Below are 19,188 nucleotides of genomic sequence, written 5' to 3'. Positions count from 1 at the left end.
CTCTCAAGTTTACCTTCCCCGTCTCATATCCCTAGTGGTAGAAAAGCCAACCCTGGGCCCGGAGACTCACAGCACGCGGAGAGACCGCAGTCCCTGGAAGGCGTGGACGGGGATGCACCTCAGCCGGTTGTAGCTCAGGATGCTGTACGAGGAGACGGGAGCTGTCCAGGCCGCATCCCAGCCACTCCCTGGAGCTCTGCCTCCAGGGGGGACCGGCTCAGGTACCCCCAGGTACAAGTGCCCCTGCTCTGCCTAAGCACACCCACAGAGGGAGCCTTCCCCGCCCAGATTCTGCCTCCCCATGTTCCAGGGCCAGCTGGGCCTCTGGCCAGCTCTTCACCACCTCCCTGTGGGGCAGATGGTGTGTGCTAAGCACACGGAAAGCCATCAGAACCAGTGGGGATGAGCATGGCACAAGCTCTGGGTCCTCCTCTGGCCAAGGTTTGCCCTTCCCTGGGGCAGCTGCAGCCCCGGGCAGAGCACTAGAGCAGAGCCCCGGGGAGCACGGTAGGCGGACCGGCCTCTCTACTCACAGGGTGGACAGGTGGGTCAAGTTGCTGAAGGTGTAGTTGGTCAGCACACCAATGCTGTTGTTGCTCAGGTCTCTAGGAATAAAACACAGGGCCATGGCTTACCACTGGCTGAGTGTGAAGGAAGATTTTCCTGTCATATTTCATCCCATCCATCCATCCATCATCCATCCATCCATCATCTGTCCATCCATCCATCCATCATCCATCCATCCATCATCTGTCCATCCACCCATCCATCCACCCATCATCCATCCATCCATCATCCATCCGTCCATCCATCCATCCATCATCCATCCATCCATCCATCCATCCATTCATCCATCCATCCATTCATCTACCCATCATCCATCCATCCATCATCCATCCATTCATCCATTCATCATCCATCCATCCATCCATTCATCATCCATCCATCCATCCACCCACCCATTCATGCACACCAATCACACATCTACTCTCCCACACACCCACCTACTTGTCCATTCATTCAACATTCAATCACTAACTCACTCATCTGTCTACCCACCCATTTGACCATCCATTCCTTCACCCAGTTATACACCCATCCACTCTCCTGTTACCCGCTTGCCACTCATCCATCCATCTGCCCATCTAACCATTCATCCACCCACCTCTTAGCCATTTACCCAGTGTGTACTCATTTTCCATTGCAGCACTAGTTCATTCATCTATGCACTTATATGAAGAAGTATATATATAATATATGGATATACATGCGCGCGTGCGCGCACACACACAGACACACAGACACACAGACACACAGACACACACACACACACACACACACACACACACACACACATCTGCCCACAGCACCGTCTCGTTGCCACGGTGTCTGACCATGCCAGGAGCAGGAAAGGAAAGCGCCCTGTCAAGGCTCCTCACATGAGCGTCAGGTGGCGGAAGGCAGCCAGTTCCTTGGGCACCGTGATCAGGTGGTTTCCTTCCAGGTACCTGAGAGACAGCAGCAGAGTGACGTCGTGTGAGAGAGAACCGCACAGGTGCCAGCTCCACAGAGGGACGGCGCTGTCAGGCTGGGTGGCTCTGCGATCCCCTCTCCCCTCCTCCCAAGCTCACACTGCCTTTGTGTCCTCAGACCTCTGCCTCCTGAGCAGCCAGGACAACAGGCAGGAGCCCCTGCACTAGGCCTGGCCTGTTTCCCGAGTGAGGGGTCCTCCCCCAGCAGGGGTTGCAGCACGACCCCTGCAAGGGGCCCCCGGAGGGTCAAGTCCGTTGGCTCCTTCTCTACCACCTTCTCCTCTGCTCCTACAGCTGTGTGGGGCTTGGGGTTCTTGGGGATGGCACTCACAGCTCTGTCACGCCCTTTGGTACCCCACTGGGGAGGGCACGTAGCCCTTTGTGGCTGCATCGAACCACGGTATCCACGCATGTGCAGGGCTCCGGACAGCGCGGGCTCAGCTGGCAGCTGCTCTCCTCGTTGCCTACAGAGACCAGAGAGGATAAGCATGGGAGTGGATGGAGGCAGGATTCTCATCGAATGCTGCCCCATCTTGGTGTTGAACCAGAGCTAGAGCCAAGGGAGGGGCTGGTGCTGTCGGTGGCTGGCGGGAGAGCCACATGCCACGGGTCCTGGGGCCACTTGTCTACTTTTTCCTGCCTTCTGCAAAGTGAAGACTTTCCAGGCTGCTCACAGAGGCTTGAGGAGCCAGGGGGAGAGAGCGAGAGGAAGAGAGGCCCCCTGGGGCAGTAAGCCTGCTTCTCCAACCTCCACTGTCCCCAGTTCATCCATCCTCAGCTAGGCCTTGATGGCTGCCAAACAGACTGCTGGACTCTGGGACCAGAGACCCTGCCCCAGACCTTCCTGTGTTCATATCCCCAGCACAGGGGCAGGACTTCCTTCCTCTCCCTCCCTCCCTCCCTCTTCCAGGGATAACCCTGATCTCAGGGCTGGGATGCGGTCGAGGAGCTTCTGTGCTCAGGGCTGGTGCTCTACCACTTGAGCCACAGCTCCACTCCTGGCAGCTTGGTGGAAATCAGAGTCTCACAGACTTTCCTGAACCTCCATCCTCAGATCTGAGGCTCCTGAGTGGCTAGGGTTCTGGATGTGAGCCACCGGCGCCTTGTTTTGGCCCAGGGCTCCCACGGCCAGCGGTGTGGGTTGTGACAGTACCAGGCCCACCGTGCCAGCTGGTGCGGTCGGTGGGGACATTTATACAACGGTGTCCTCACAGAGGCCACTGAGATTGGAACCTGATGACAGCCGTGTGGGACCGACAGAGATCACATGTCATCGTCTCACATGCACGGAGGGGCCAGGGCCGCCTGGGTGGGCCACAGAGGGGCACGGTGTACGCTCCTGCCTCCCCTGCCCCGCCTCAGCTCTCCCCCCCACCCCGGCTCTCACCGTCACAGGTAAAGTCCTGGGCTGCCACGTCCTGGATGGGGATCTCCTTGAGGAAGGACGGCTTCTGGCACCTCGGGTTCCCGCTGACCACGTGCCGCTTCCTCAGCCAGCGGCCCAGCCAGGCCAGGTGGCAGTTGCAGTTGAAGGGGTTGGACAGGAGGTTTCTGAGGACGCAAGGGCCAGGGTTTAGGTCTGCGCGGGCATCGGGAGAGGAAGGCCTGGGCCTTGGGAGTTTGCAGCCGCCTGCCCTGCGGTCCTGAGAGCTGCAGGGGGAGGCCGGGCAGGATTCTCCACACACTGGGGCTGGCTCCCTCCTGCTGCCCCTCGGCCTCTCCGGCCTCTCCGGCGTCTGTGGCTTCCTCTGGGAGGGGCAGAGGCTGATCGAGTACACGGTCCATTCCCAGCGAGCTAGGTCTAAGCCACCCCCCTGGGCGGCCTCCCTCCTCCCGGGGAACGCGGGCCCAAGTGAAGGCCACTGGGTCCTGCCTCAGTGGGGACCCCCCCCCGACTGCGGTGAGGGACAGGGGTGTCCCGAGTGGAAGGGGTAGGAGTGCTGAGGGCGGAGCCCCGGGGCGTGGAGGGGTTTCCGGGGACTCACATGGTGGACAGGGAGACGAGCGTGGTGAAGGCCCCGGGGGCGATGGTGGTGATGCGGTTGTCGTAGAGGGAGAGCAGCCTCACCGAGCTCAGCCCGGCGAAGGTGTCGTTGCCCACGCAGCTGATCAGGTTGCTTCTCAGCATCCTGGAGAGGCAGCAGGGGCGGGGAGCGGGGAGGGGAAGGAAGGGGAGGGCGGCAGAGCTCAAGCATGGTGACAGGACCGAGGTGAGAGTGCATGTGGGGCATGCCATTGTGGTCACGTGCACACACACACTCCACACGTGCCCGTGCTTGTGTCTCCATGTGTGCATACACGTTGACTCGTGTGTGTGCGCAAAGCATTTAGGTGTGCACGTGCAGACATTCGTGCATTTGCTTCACACGCTCTCACACGCGTGTGCTTGTGTGCGCAGGTGCATAGCACACACAAAACTTTTGTAAACGTGTTCGTGGGCGCCTGTCTCCTTCACAGTGCTCCTGGTATGTGTGTGGGGCGTGGTTCTCGGTGGGGGTCTCTGCGAGGCATCTGCGTGTGGGTTTGAATACTGTCCCTTTGTGGGTACATCTGTGTGAATCCACCTGTGTGTGTCTGTGTTTTTATACATGTGCATGTGTGTGTGTGTACATTCCTGCATGGGCAGTCAGGTGCATGCATGTGCAGGTGTGTACACGCGTGCACATGTGCATGAAGGCTGCTTGGCATGTGCAGGCACCTGCTGACATGGCTGCAGGAAGGGAGGCCCCCGTGAGCTGGCCCCCCCCTCCCCGCTCCTGGGGCCAGGCCAGGAGCTCACAGGCCCCCCCCGTGAGCTGCCCCCCCAACCCCTGGGACCGGGCCGGGAGCTCACAGACCCCCCTCCCCCCATGAGCTGCCCTCCCCTCCCTGCCCCTGGGGCCGGGCCGGGAGCTCACAGGGTCTTGAGGCCGCCCAGGCCTCGGAAGGCGCGTCCGTGCACGGCCTGCAGCTGGTTCCCGGTCAGCACCAGCTCCTGCACGGCCCCCGCCCCGTCGAAGGCCCCCTCTCGCACCTCCCGGATCTTGTTGTTGCTCAGGTTTCTGGAAGAGGGGAAAAGAAGGGGGCAGGATGGAAAGGGGGACCCCCAGTCCTGCAGGCAGCCGGGCACTCCAACCCAACGGCCTTAGGCCAAGGGCTTCATGGTGGGGGCTCAGACTCAGGGTCCCCCGACGGTCAGCTCCCGGCACTGGCGGCTGGGGACCCTGGCAGCCGGCCACAGACCTCGCGGGACTGGAGGGGCTTGGGTGTCCTTGTGCTTCTCATGACCCAGGGCTCTGGTGGGTTAAAGTGGGGCCTGTCTGTCCATCTCCCGAGTCAGGAGAGGCTGAGAGGGGCTGGGCAGAGGGCAAGGGGTGCTAGCCCTGGGCCCCTGCTCCAGGCTGAGCACAAACTGGCTGGGCACCGGGAGGAGGGGGAGGGAGGTAGCTGTCATGCCTGAGGGACTTGGCTTACATCTTCCGGAGGTGGGGCAGCTTCTTGAAGACGCCCGTGGCTTCCAGAACAGAGATCTCGTTGTCGTTCAGCCGCCTGTGGGAAGCAGAGATGGTGGGTTTGGAGACGACGTGGCTGTAGGAGGCCTCTGGGGCTGGCATGGAGGGCGCACCCCATGTCCTCTGCGTGGCCAGGCAATCCAGAGCTGCCTTATTATTATTTTTTGACATCTGGAGGATGCAGTCTTCTCTAGATCTCTCCGACCATGCTATTGCTTTGACTGCTCACAGCCCGTGCTCGGGAAATAGTCTGCGAGCAGCTGGCCGTGGATGCCTGGCAGAGAGGCTGCCCTGGGGCCGAGCCGGGGAGTCCCCTGGGGTGACTGGGGCCGGGTGGGGCGGGCCGGGGTGGACTCACAGGTCAGTGATGTATTCGGGAAGGTGGCTGGGGATGCGAGTTAGCTTCTGGCTGGCGCAGTCCACCACGGTGCCTTCGCAGCGACACTTCTCCGGGCATACCAGGTCCATGAAGCACTGGCTGCCAAGCCGGCTGCGGTAATCCTCGGAGCCTGGGTGAGCCGAAGAGGGGGCGTCAGTGGGAGGAGGTTGGAGCCCAGGCTGTGGAGGCGCGGCGGGGGGCCCAGGGGGATCGGCATGGGGCCTGCGGTCTTTTGTGACGACCACCTTGCTGTCCCTTAGCCCTGGCCACTTGCTCCGTGCGGCCTCAGGGAGCCAGGCTCAGGGCTCCTTGGGCCTTAGAGGGCCACGGATCTCTTGGCAAAGCTGAGGACGGCCCCGGATGTGGGTCAGGAGGCATGCCGCGAGAGCCCCACGCGCAGGACGGGGACCCGCCACTGAGCACGGTGTGGTGAGGGCGCTCGGGCTGGACCCCAGGGCCTCCTGCACGCTCGGGCTGCACGGGACCACTGAGCCCGGCCTTCCTGAGGGAAGAGGCCCTGGCGGGGTCTTGTGGGGCTCCTCCACGGGTGGGAGCAGCCATCCGAAGGGGCCACACACGCGGTTGTCTTCCAAGCCTCAAAGGAGGCTGGGCCCGAGATTCTGAAGGACCATCGAGAATGGCCGTGGCACGGTCAGGGGACGAAGGGGGCTGGGCGCTGGGGGAATTAGAACCCGCGACTCTGGCCCTAGGCAGCTGATACCCCTGTTCATTTTGATTTTTTAAAGAGAAGCCAGATACTTAAGAAAGAAAGGCCGTGCATTGAATGGGAAAGTGCAGAGCAGAGCAAAGGGCTCAGCGTGCGTCCAGACGACGCGCTCTGCTTGGCCACCTTGACAGGCAGAGCCCAGAGCCGGGAAGTGGAGCAAGCCTTGCTTCTTAAATTGTTATTGTTATGTTGAAGGTGGTGGACGGAGGAGATACTCTAATTTTCCTCCCATACTACATTTCTCTCGGGGTCACTCAGGAATGGTCACAGAGCTGGCTGACCATCGGATGTCCCCAGGGGACACCTGCCAGGCTGCAGGGCACACCAGTGGCAGCAGGGCACTGTGGCTGCCCTGCCAGATGCCAGCTCACCCATGGGGCCGGGCCTGCCCCCCTCATCCTCATTCACCCAGCGGCACTGTGCCAGGCGCACACGTGAAGCTTGCTCACGGGCAGAACCCTGGGCGTGCTTGGTCCCTGGATGTCCTGGTGCATTTGTGAACTGGCACACATCACTGGGGCCTACACCGGGGTTCATGGGGCAGCCTGAGTGGCATGGGGAGGGCCGGGGCTTGTCAGGCCTCTGTTGCCCTCCCCCCAAAAACCCCGAGGTGAGACGGAATCACACAGCTGGGGTGACCTCACAGGTGTGGGTGAAGACGGGAAGGCGGCATGGAGGAGTCTCCAGGGATGAGGCAGGCGGGCGGGGTATGTGTGTGTGTGTGTGTGTGTGCTTGCTATACGGCTGCCATTCTTTTGTAGGTGTGGGGTACAGGGCTTGTGGCCTGCTTGGGGGGGGTACTGATTATTATCATGATCTCGTGCCACGTGCCACTGTCCTCCAGACTGCAAACCCACGTGGTCCCCTGCAACACCCCGAAGCCGTGACTCTGTTTTGGCATCCAGGAAACCAAGGCCAGAAGTGGGCTCGGTGCACGGTGACCGATGCGGTACTGCAGGGAAAGGGGTGGGGTGCACTGGGACAGCGCCGTTCTCCCTGGGCCTCCAGGGACAGTCACAGAGACAGCTGTGGTGTCCAGGGGCCCCTCCAGTGTGGGTGGGGCACGTCGCTGGGGTCAGCTGGTGGACTTGTCCTGGGGCTTCTGGACCCTGTGTGTGTTACCTCCCTCCCTGTGGCACCTCTGATCAGGAGTGGAGCTCGTGGCTGGCTGGAACCCAAGCTGGCCTCCTCCTCCCCTCCCACTCCTCTTCCTATCCTCAAGCATGGGCAGACAAAGCCACATGTGGATCTCAGACCTGCAGTGGCCTCCTGGTCCAGTGTGCTATTTAAATCTGTTGCCCAGGGCTGGTCACCCACCCGCAGGCCGCTGAGCGATGCAGGCCTGGACACACCCCTGTGGGGGTCCCGGAGAACCTCACTGCAAACCCCGCTGGATGACTGACCCTGCTCCCTGTGGCTGGATCTACAGGGCTGCTTGAGCACACAGCCCGAGTGTGAGTGTGAGTGTGAGTGTGTGTGTGTCTGTGTGTATGTGTTCTTTTCTTTGGTTGGTCATGGGGCTTGAACTCTGGGCTTGGGCGCTGTCCTTGAGCTCTTCAGCTCAAGGTTACCGCCTTACCCTTGAGCCATAGCACCACTTCTGGCTCTCTAGTGATGAACTGGAGATATGAGTTTCACAGACTTTAGTGCCCGGACTGGCTTTGAGCCTTGATCCTCAGATCTCAGCCTCCTGAGTAGCTAGGATGCCAGGCGTGTGTGTTCTTCGGTGAGAACAGGTCTATAACGAGACCCTTGAGACCTGAGGGATCAAAGGTGGAGGGCAGGAGGGAGCCTGGCTTTGGCACTGCACTGTGTGCTGGCGGGGGACATTTCCCTTTTGAGTGGCTCTGGGAGGCACCGTTAGATCACACGCTCCATTACAGCTGCTAGATTATACAGGCAGATGATAACTGAGCAGCGCCATGGAGCCGCTGACCCATCTCAATGAAACCAGCCCCCAATTAGAGCTGATGGGCCAATTTGTTCTTCCCAGTGTTTTCTCCCTGCTTGTTCTTGCTAGTGTCCTCCTTTGCGGTAACCAGGGGCTTGGGGAGTGAGAGAACCCCAAAAGACCAGGATCTGTACCTAACCCCCCAAAAGCTCCTTCCACGGTCAGAGCCAGCCCGCAGTGCCACCTTCATCACCGCACGTCACCGCCAGAATGCACCAGGCGTTCCCAGAGCCATTTGCCAAAGTCACTTCAGCCTCACTGTGCATTTGTCACCCCCAGAAATGCGAGGAAGATGAAGCAGCCCGAGAGGCAGCTCCCCCCCCTCTCTGGGGCCGGAGCACGAGGCAAGACGTCAGAGGACTTGAAGAAGGACCCCCCCCCAAAACCCAGTCAGGCTCAAGCGGCCGTGGGAGCGCCAATGCCATCTGGCACCACTCCTGCCCCTGCTCCTGCCCTGCCTCGCTGGGCTGGCAGGCAGCTCACAACAACGACACCTGGTATGTGATCCCAGACTGCTTTAATAGACAGAGTTGGGGTCAAAGGTGCAAACCCGCAGCCCCGTGGCTGCGTTAGGACTCTGGGCCCTGCGGCCCTGGCCCCAGGGGGAGACCACGGCCACCGGAGGCCATGCTCTGTGCCACCCTGCAGCAGTGGCTTGTTGAGAGGAAATCACTAAACTCATGGCTGCTTGAGCAGCCAGTTCATGGCCCAGATCATTCTTCCTCCCCTCACCAATGTCCCCAAGATGGGTGGAGGACGGAGAAGGAGAGGAGGAATGGAGGAAGAGGAATGGAGTTAGGGTGAAGGCCAGCAGCTTGCACGGAAGGTGGTGCACAGAGAAAGGTTGTAAGTGGGAGTGGCAGGCAGAGCCCACAGCCGGCCTGGCACGCGGACAACCTCCCCACTCGAGGGCCAGCCTGGAAGCAGCGTCTGCAGCTGGGCACCGCTTCGGGAGGGGTTGGCAGGGGTCTGTCCTCATACGCTGTTCCCAACCGGGTCGTCCTGTCCTGGAAGCCAAGGGCAGTACCGCGGCCGTGTCCCATGGCCCGTCTGCTGCCTGGGGGCTGGGGACGTGCCGAGGGGCCACACGGGGAGGGTGTGTCTGCTCCCCGAGCGAGGTCTGCCCCCGCCCTGTGGGGAGTGGGCAGCGCTGAGGAAGGCTGACCTCCCTGGACCGATGGAAAGGTAGCTGCTCCGAATCGGCATGGCACGGCTTGTTTACCAGGCCTTTCCTCACTCATCTTAGGTCTACTAGACGGGCATGCCGCGGTCCAGGCCTGGTCTACAGCACGCTCTCTGTGTGTCCTCAGTAAAAAGTGCAGAGAGCTCCAGACACTCAGGGCTGGGGTTCTGGCTCTGCAGGGGACATGGCAGGGGTGGGAGGACGGGGTGAGGGCCACACAGCTTGCTGGGAGCTCTGCGTTCCATTGTCCTGGTGGTAGCATGTACTCAAGCTCCACAGCTAGCAGCACGGTGCTCGGTGGCAGCCCACAAAGGGCTCCCCATTCACCGGCAGAGGGGGTGCCTGCCTGGATGGGGACCCCCTGAGAACCAGCCTCCCGGGATCAGGGCGAAGGAGTGGAGTCAGGCTGGGAAGGAGCCTACGGTTACATTCAGACTCTTCCAGGCCACCAGTGAGGGCTCAGGTTCCTCTCAGATAGATTGCCTCGAAACACGGGGTGCCTGCCATGGGCTTCTGTGCCCTCCGGCAGCGGACAGCTTGGGTGGCACCGGAGCAGACTGGGGGTGTGTGGTTGACCCCACTTTGGATGGGAGACGTGGACTCGGGTCTTGGTGTGACCAGTGCGCTGCCCTGTGCCCCCCGCCCCCCAGCCTGTCTCTGGCTTCCCGGAGCCCCCGCCTCTGTGCCTCTGCGGGGACCCCCGAGGGACCCGGCAGGCAGGCTGTGGTGTCCAGAGCAGAGAAGTGTCCAGTGCTGGCGGCGACGGCGGCCATGCTGTAGGAGAACACGGGACTTTCCGCGGTGCTTGACAGAACCATGTTCCGTTTCCAGAGCTGCCACATGGTTAGATCAAGCACAAGGGAAGGCCCCGCGGCACAGGTGAGGGCCGAGCGAGGAAGCAGCGTCAGAGAGAGGACAGGAGCGGCCAGAGGAGGCGGGCGGAGGAGCAGAAGCCGGAGCAGGGGTGCCCCCGCCGGGCGGGCCGGCGCTGAGACTCAGGGGTGGATTTCCAAGAAGCCACACCGCCCGGGGACCTCAGGAGGAAGACTCAGAGAGGAAGGGGTGACGGGCGCCCTCCCACCTGCACGAGCACCTGAGCACCAGGACGGGCCCGGGGGGTTAGAGGACTGGCAGAGGGGTGTGTGTGTGTGTGTGTGTTTGTGTGTGTGTGTGTGTGTGTGTGTATGCCTGCGTGCGTGTGTGTGCGTGCGTGCATGCGTGCGCGTGTGTGTGTCTGTGTGTGTACACGTGTTTGTGTGCATGTGTCTGTGTGTGTGCGTGTGTGCATGTGTGTCTGTGTGCATGTGTCTGTGTGTACGTGTGTGCGTGTATGCATGTGTGTGTGCGCGCATGTGTTTGTGTGCGTGCACATGTGTGTGCATGCATGTGTGTGCATGTATGTGTGCATGTATGTGTGCATGTATGTGTGCATGTATGTGTGTGCATGTATGTGTGCATGTATGTGTGCATGTATGTGTGTGCATGTATGTGTGTGCATGTATGCGTGTGCATGTATGTGTGCATGTATGTGTGTGCATGTATGTGTGCGCCCCAGCACTCCCAGCTGTTAACACAGGGAGCCCCAGCACAGGGTCTGCCACAGGCTGAGACCCCACACAGCCCTAGGGCCCCACGTCCTCTCCCCCACCCCCTACCAATCCCTCCTATTCTCCCTTCTCCCGCCCCTCCCTGACATCTCACAGCTTAGATTGGGGTGGGGTTCCCTCCATACTCTGGACTCCCCAGAAAACTGCCCACCCAGATCAGGTGACTTTGAGGAGGGCGTGCAGGTTCAGAGAGACAATACATCTTCTTATGGGGGGGGGTAGGGGAGCAGTTGAGGCACAGCCCATCGGCTCTGGGTCTGAGTGTTGGGCCGGTTCACCCTGACCCCAGGGCCTGTGGTCCTGGGGGAGCGGCCACCACATCTGTCAGGCTTAGAGGACAAAGGAGGGGGTGGGGGCGGACAATGCACCCAAGAAGGGGACATGGGTCCCTTTGGACACACCTGAAGGACAGTGGTGTGGGCTGCCCGGCCTTTACCCTCCATGCTCCTCCTGCTCTCAGGCTTCCCCCCTCCTGTGCTGAGGGGAGGCTTCTGACCTGAAGATGGAGCCCGGGCCCTGCAGGCCGCACTGACCGGGTGGCCAGGCTCCTGCCCCTCCCCTGGATTCCTCACCCAGCTCCTCCCAGCACCCCAACAGAGCAGGACAGACCAGTGAGAAAGCGAGAACCAGGCCCCAGAGCCCACCCTCTGCACCCTGGAGGCAGCGCTCTGGCCAGACCTCAGGGCCCTGGATGGCGGGCAGATGCCTCTCCACCCTTCCCTGGCACACAGAGGGCTGAGCACCCCAGGACTTTGATCAGAAGGAACCATAGCATCCAACTCCACCCATTCCACACACCTCAGACCTTATGTTCTCCCTTTGTCTGGGGCCCAGGGGCTGGGAATCGAGGTATGGAGTCTTGCCGTCGCACGTGGGCCGGCCTGGCTTTCAGATCAGGCCTCTGCTGTGGAGGCCATTTCTGCTGCGGGGTCCCCGGTCTTATCTCAGGGGTTTCTTGGACGCCTTTCAATCTTTCCTCTTCCTTTTCCTCCCACATGCGAGCCCCACTGCAGCCCAAGAGCTCACACACCAAGCTGGGTGGTGAGAGGCCAGGCAGCCATTGCCCAGTCTCTGCGTGCTCTCCGGCAGGACCTGGCTTCCAGGGAGCCCGATGGCGCCTGGCCAAAGACTTGATCTGATGATCAGGTCACTCTGGTCCACAGCTGCCACCCCTACACTGAGCCGAAGGTCTGGGGCAGTGGAGAGGCAGAGGCAGACAGCTGGATGGCCAGACACCATCCAGGAATCCCACGGCTGTTATCTGCCCAGCCCAGCCCTCCCTCCTGCCACAGGGGCCTCGAGGACACCTTGCCTTCTGCACGGCCCGAGGTCCAGTGCAGCCCTGCTGTTCTGAGCCCTTCGGAGCTGAGCGGTGAATCCTTCTACCTCCCCGCTGCCACGGCACCCAGCAGAGACAGGAGGATGCTGTCAGCGACCCCCTCAGACGCCTCTACATTTACCCAAGGACGTGCCCTGCTGAGCACTGCTTTAAAAAATGCCATTTTGGATGAGATGAATCTGAGAATCCTATTCTTTTTCCTCCTCCCTGCCACCGGGGTTTCTCTTATTTGTAAACACATCTGGGCCAGTAGAAAAGGCAGGATCTTGCACATAGAAGGAGGGAGGGAGGGAGGGAAGGGTCTGAGTCCCACTCTTTCCGAGGTCCCCTTGTATTTCTGTGCTGCAGCCCTCACCCTAGTCCACAGTGATGGCTGGTCTGCTGGCCAGGCAGGTGCCCGGAGATGCAAGTCCTCAGACCACGGCTGACCTGTCCCCGCCCCCCTACTGGGGGTCTGGACATCACTCTAGGGTCATTTGTGAGACTTAGGGCCAAGGCTGGCCGACGGGGCCCTGCCCCTGGCTTCTCGCATTCCTTCCCCTGGGGAGTACTCCGCCTCACCATGGGTGGGCAGAGGGGAGGAGCTCGGGTCGCTGACCCCTCTATTCTGATGGTGACCAGTGGGGTCATGAAGAGGGGCCATCGTCCGTGTCCCCCCTGGCCGCAGTGGGCACTGGAGGAGACAGCGGTGGTTCTTCTCCTCCTCAGAGGTCAGGAAGAAACCTGGAACCGCAGTGCCCGCCCTCGAGGGGGCTCAGTGACCAGGGCGTCCACGGCCCCAGGTGACTTGTGACTTGCATTCTCTCTCTCTCTCCCTGCCCATGGGCGACCTCGACTGGGAGATGAAAATCTCTCAGCCCTCCCCTTCTTCAACCCCCTCCCCCACCCCCAATTTCACTTGCCTCGGCCCCTCCGGCTTCCCGAGTGCCAGCCCGTGCTTTTAGTTTAGTGTGTGTGTGTGTGTGTGTGTGTGTGTGTGTGTGTGTGTGTGTGTGTGTGTGTGTGTGTGCGCGCTATGTTTTAAATCCATACGGTAATTGGTTTTCTGCCGGGCTAACTGAATTTCCCCCAATTTAATTTGCAAAGTGCTTGCCAGGAGCCACGGCCGTGCTGGCCGCCCTCCAGATGGCATTAGCGGCCCGGCAGAAGCAGGGCCCCGCCCCCCGCCCCCCGGTTACCTGAGCAGCGGAACTTCTTGCTCTTGACCTGGCTGATGCGCTTGTTGGCGAGGCGGCGGGGACTGGCGCAGCGTGCGCCACTGGTCTCGACGGGGTTGTCCTGCAGGTACTCTGCCAGCCACCGCACGTGGCAGTCACACACGAATGGATTCTGCGCTAAGTGGCTGCAAGAGGGACTGGCCGTCAGTCAGGAGGGACCGGGCAGGACTCCCTGCCCCCTGCCCGGCCCTGCGCCCCTTGTTCCAGGACACCTGAGTGGGACCTCGAGGGGACTCAGCCTGGCCGTCTGTGACGTGGACAAAGATGTCACACATCTGTGGGCTGCGGGGATGAGAGGGAGGCGAGGAATGCCGGTTCTCCCCGTCACAGGTGTGGGGCTGCCCGGCGCAGGGCGTGTCGGGGGCCAGGCCGGGTCTCCGGGAGATGGAGCCCCCCGAGAATGCAGGGGCTGCAGTGTGCCAGAGAGCAACCCAGAGCCTCGCCTGAGGGTCCAGGCCTGACGCTTCTTTCCTTTCTTGTTGGCACTTGGGGCTCGGGGGCTCTGCCCCGTGAGCCACACCCTCTGTCTTCCGTGGCTTTATCTATTGTCTTTGCCTGGGGTCACCTCCCGCCTCCATCTGCCTTTCCCTGTGCCCCAGGCGGCTGGGGTGGCAGCGCGTGCCGCCATGCTTGGCTTGTCCCTGGCACTCACAGCGTCTGGATGGCCTGCAGCGGCGTGAACAGTCCCTTGCTAAGGGTCTGCAGCTTGTTGTCGTAGAGCGAGAGCAGGTGCAGGTTCTGCAGGTCTTGGAAGGTGTTTACCCGCAGGCAGTGGATCTTGTTGGCATTGAGGAGGCTGCAGGCAGAAGGGAGGCTCATGAGGCTTCTGTGGGGACAGCCTGCGGGGTGTGGGCTGCACCCGCGGGGGCAGCCAGAGCCCTGTGACACCCCGCTGACCCACCCTGGGCACCTCAGGTCACAGCTCGGGACCCTGTGCCACATCTGATGGTCACCGACCTTGCCTGGAACCTGGGGTCTTGGAGAAGCCCAGGGCCAGCGCCCTCGGGCAAAGAAAGAGGCATTCCTGGCTCACTGGGTTCCAAGCTTTAGCGGACAGACCGGGAGGTGACTTGGTGGGAGAATTCTACAGGGTTGTTGGGGGCCACAGGACATCGAGGACAGTGGTAATCACCCTCCCCTCCGCTCCCCTCCCCTTCCTCATCCCTCCCCATTCCCTGCAGGCCTGTATGTGACCACACGAGACCCACCTCTGATACACACGCAAGCTTTTGCCCAGGGGATGGAGGGGACCAGGGCCCTTTCCCTACCTTCATTTTATCCTAGCATCACCCCCTCCAGTACCCCAGACACACGGGCGCACTGAGTCAGGACCTCAGAACCACTCTACTCTCAGCAGGGCCAGGGCCAGCTCTCCAAAGACTGACCTGACCACCTACCCTGGAACCCCAGGGCCCCCAGGGGCTCGGGACCCCGGGGAGGCCCTTCAGCTAGGGAGCTGACTCTTTCCTGTCCCCCATCAACACTGTGACTCAAGGTCATGGCTTGTTTCCTTGTGTGCCATCTGCCTCCTGCTCAAGGCTGCCACTCTACACCAAAGTCACCACACCATTTCCCTCCTCGTCCACAGAGTGGATCCTTGCTGAGACACACACCCGGAATAAAAAAAGATCAAATCAGTAACCGGGCAATGAACCCAACCGACGGTTCTCACAAGACGAGATGCGCACAGCCAGCTGACTCACGCAGGGGAAATGCCAGCGCCCCCAGCGGTCACGGAAGAGCCACACCGGGAGCCCGGCTCAGCCTAGCCTAGCCAGCGGGACATGCCGGCGAGGAAGCCAGCATGGAGGCTCCGCACACATCTGGAAACAGACCTGCCCTGGGTCCTCCTTCTACCAATCCCAGGCCCACAGCCGCAGGACTGCCAGGCCCCAGACAGGAGAGAGGCCTGCACCCCGACTTCACAACGGCCCCATCCACAGCAGCCACATGGGGCCATCTGCCATGGTGCCCAATAACAGATGGATGGAGAAAATAGGGTAACATGCGTGTAACACGCATACACGCACACGCACACACACGCACACACACACACACGGGTTGACAGCATGCTCTGCGAGCATGCATGTGTTGCACTAAAGTTGCCTTCCCACTGCCTACAACGTGGTGTGGTCCATTCTGCTGCGTGTTCAGGGCCTGAGCCCTCTGCTCCCTCGCCAGGGGTCACAGGAATCACTTTCGGTGGAATCCTTCCAGAAGATTCCATCAGGGCCACAGGAGACTTCGGCAGGATGGGGCTGGCCGATGGAGGGTTTTCCCAGACTGACGGCCATCCTTTGACCTAGGTGTGGAGCTGCCCCTCGCTCCTTTCTGAACGAGGTGGGGAGGGAGGAAAGAAAGAGCAAGCAAAGGTCCAGTTTTCAACGTTTTCATTTCCAGGCCGGGGACTGGCTGGCGAGATTCCCGGTGGGAGGGCTGGAGGTCACAGTGGTGGGATAGCCATGTGTCCCCTGGCTGTCCCCAGCCCACCCACCACAGGGTGACAGCTGTGACAGAGACCAGCTGGTGGACTATCTGCTTCATCTGGATAAAAGCCGGGGAGGCCGGAGGGCCCAGGCCGCTGTCCTCTGCGTCCAGGTGGGAAGCCAGGGCTCCCGAGTGCTTTCTCCACAGCTCACTGGGCCGTGCACAGGCACTGGGCAGAGGGGCAGAGCTGCCTCCCGGAGATGGCCGGGAAATCCGGTAGGAATCTAGCCCTGGCTGGAGGTGGCACAGGTCAGATTACTGACTCTGGGCCGGTGTGGGAGCTGGCACAGGCGGCTCTGAGCTCCCGTGGGTGAAAGCGCCCAGAGACACGGGGGGTGGGCAGAGAGGATGCTGTGTGTTCACCCTGGGCCACGTGCTGAAGACTGAGGGCTCTCCAGGGAGTTTCTCAGGAAATGCCAATCTCGGCCTCCACCTGGCGGAGGCTCTGACTCCAGGATCCCTATGTGCGTCTGTGGGGCTCGGGTCTGCATGCTGGGATGCCAGGGCAGCCAGCCAGCCACAGCTTCACCTCGGCCTTGGCCAGGCAGGAATTCTGGCTCTGCACAACCCATCACTGGTTAAGCATCGGCCATGCCACGTGTTCCAGGACAGACCATCCTTTGTGTGTTGAGTGCTGATGGCCTCGGTTCTCTGGTCTGTGAAATGGGTCTCTGGGTGATGCCTTCCTCTGAGCAGAGTTGTGGTGCTGGGAGGCGGTGCAGGGGCATTTGCTCAGCCACGGTCTGGACACAGGGTGTCTGCCATCAGGGAATCTCCTTCGTTGCTTGGCAAACTCTCAAAGCCAGTGATGCCAGTGCCCCCAAGTCCACTCCAGGGCACATGGCTGCCCTTGGGGCCGGGGTTCTCAGCCCCTTGGAACGAAGCCTCCCGTGAAACACCCCACAAGGCACCAGCACAAGCCATCCCCAAAGCCAGTCCTCCAGGCCCACCGAATGCTGCAAGCTTTGATGGTGAGTGCGCCCCACTGCCCTTCTGCCCTTCTACAGCTTCTAGCGGTATAGAGATGGGAGACAGACAGACACACAGACTTCCAGCCTGACTTCCTGGCAGGGTGGGCTGGCTGTGGGACTTATCTGGAAGTGATTCAGAGTTCTGCCTGAGCTGTGTGTGTGTGTGTGTGTGTGTGTGTGTGTGTGTGTGCATGCTGGTTCTGGGACTTGAATTCAGAGTACTGAGCACTGTCCCTAAACTATTTTCTCTCAAGGCTAGCCCTCTACCACTCGAGCCACAACTCCCCTTCTGACTTTTTTTTTGGCAATAAGAGTCTCATGAACCTTTTTGCCTGGGCTGGCTTCAAACCACGATACCCAGATCCCCGCCTCCTGAGCAGCAAGGATTACGGGTGTGAAGCCCTGGCACCTGGCGGATGAGAGGGCCTTAAAAGACTCAAGAAGATGAGCGAGCAAGATGGATGTGATGGGGAAGAGCTGGTGTGGAGGTCTCACCTGTGGAACGCCGCAGGATGGGCTGCCTGGCTGCCCGCCTGCCCCTCCACTGGACCTCACTCCCTGCCGGCTGGTGGTCCGCCTGGAGCACCTGGCCCCAGCCCTCAGTGGTGACCTCTCAACTGCACACGGGAGAGGCTCTGCCTCACCCCTGGTGACACACACCTGTCTGTGCGTGCCATGCACTCAGAACACCTGGTAGCCCAGCCCACAGCCACGCAGCTTGGTTGTGTGGCCCAGGGCTGGTGGCTTATCTCTGTGCGCCTCTCCAGTGCACTCGGGCCCTGGGTCAGGCTCAGCGCAGAACACACGCACACACGTGTGAACGGCACGAAGGCCTACACTGCCCAGCCGACTCCCGAGGGGAGGCCCTCCACTCCACCCCACTCCACCCCACTCCACCCCACTCCACCCTCCACTCCACCCCACTCCACCCTCCACTCCACCCCACTCCACCCTCCACTCCAAACACGCAGCGCACGCTCAGCTCCTCCTGCTCCACATCGCAGTTCAATTATCCTCTTCAAACATCGCAGCTCAAAGGGATGCTCTAAATGCAAATCAATACTCCCAGAGCGGGGGACTCCGGGGGACAGACTCGCCTTGAAACCACGCCAACACCTCCCTCCTCCTCACCGAATCTTCCTCGGAGAGGGCCACATGACACATCACACACACACCCCACAGAGTCAAGGTCACATGTCCTGGCTTCAAGGTCACGGCGGCTCTGCTTCCACCATCCCTGTGATCATCTCACTTCACCCAAACCTCACACACCTGGGCTGGGGTCCTGGACTGGGTCACTCAAGTTGGTGTCCCCTGCTCTAGGACCCCCAACCTGCCAAACACCCTGGCTCTCTGTCCCCGGAGGAGGATCCCAGGGTGAGGACAGCCCAGCACAGAGGTTTTCATCTCTCTGAGGAGGGCAGAAAGTGGAGAGAAGGCCGCAGGGGGTTCAGGGGAGAGGCACGAGCCCAGGACACACAGACTCACAGCAGCTGCAGGGACACCAGCCCATCGAACAGTCCCTTGGCAATCTCGGTGATCTTGTTCCCGTAGAGCACGCTGGAGGAGAGGGAAGGACACTGTCAATGTGGATACTGGGGAGGGGCCCTCCTTCCCCGCCCTCCTCCCCACCCCTCCTCCCCACCCTCCTCCCCACCCCTCCTCCCCTGGACAGCCCTGCCCAGTGCCGGGCTTCCCAGAAGCTGCACTGGGATTAGAAGCCAGCACATTGGAAGTGGGCGGTGCTAAAGGAACACAAACAGAGCACGTGCGTGTCAGGACTGTCCCCAGATCCATCCCCCCCCCCCGCCCCCAGAAGGAGCTGCCGCTCTTTACCAGGCCTCGGGACGGGATGAGGGCCTGGAGAAACCTCCCGCACACACAGCTGCAGGCCCCTCCCCACCGGCCCCACTTACAGCGACGTGAGGGCCTTCAGGCCTTGGAAGGCGTCCGGGGCGATGTCGGAGATCTGGTTCTTGCTCATGTCTCTGCAAACACCAAGGTGAAGCCAGGTGAGGGCGCGCTGGCAGTGGGCGTCCCCGACCCGGCGTGTGCCTGCCACGCCACGAGGGCCCCTCCCTCCACAGCCTGCTTCTCTCTTCACATGGGACACGGCTCCCTTGTGCCAGCCTTAGCCATAATCCTCCTGCCTTTGCCTCCGGTGTAGCTGGGATGCATCGTGCCAAGCCTTTTGGTTGAGGGTGTGTGTGTGTGTGTGTGTGTGTGTGTGTGTGTGTGTGTGTGTCTCGACGACTCCTTGACTGGGCTGGCTGCACACTGCCATCTGATCTCCAGTTCCCCATC

The 19,188-nt window shown here is 61.2% G+C and overlaps 1 protein-coding gene across 1 annotated transcript in view; it reads right to left on the bottom strand.

Annotated features, from left to right (window-relative positions):
• The window catches only part of Slit3 (slit guidance ligand 3), a 230,622-nt gene that overhangs the window by 14,067 nt on the left and 197,367 nt on the right, over positions 1-19,188 (bottom strand). Inside the window, exons 11-23 of the mRNA XM_090320813.1 lie at positions 18,801-18,872; positions 18,373-18,444; positions 14,079-14,222; positions 13,388-13,551; positions 5,382-5,532; positions 4,986-5,060; positions 4,430-4,573; positions 3,518-3,661; positions 2,920-3,083; positions 1,864-1,996; positions 1,440-1,508; positions 534-605; positions 71-142 (exon numbers count right to left, since the gene is read on the bottom strand). Coding sequence (XP_090176939.1) covers positions 71-142; positions 534-605; positions 1,440-1,508; positions 1,864-1,996; positions 2,920-3,083; positions 3,518-3,661; positions 4,430-4,573; positions 4,986-5,060; positions 5,382-5,532; positions 13,388-13,551; positions 14,079-14,222; positions 18,373-18,444; positions 18,801-18,872 — 1,476 coding nt within the window. The remainder of the gene's footprint in view (positions 1-70; positions 143-533; positions 606-1,439; positions 1,509-1,863; positions 1,997-2,919; positions 3,084-3,517; positions 3,662-4,429; positions 4,574-4,985; positions 5,061-5,381; positions 5,533-13,387; positions 13,552-14,078; positions 14,223-18,372; positions 18,445-18,800; positions 18,873-19,188) is intronic.

The sequence above is a fragment of the Megascapheus bottae genome, chromosome 29 (genome assembly GCF_031878675.1).
Source record: "Megascapheus bottae isolate mThoBot1 chromosome 29, mThoBot2.hap1, whole genome shotgun sequence".
Taxonomy (NCBI): Eukaryota; Metazoa; Chordata; class Mammalia; order Rodentia; family Geomyidae; genus Megascapheus; species Megascapheus bottae.
The sequence above is the reverse complement of the archived record's forward strand: the minus strand, read 5'-3'. Positions and strand labels throughout refer to the sequence as shown.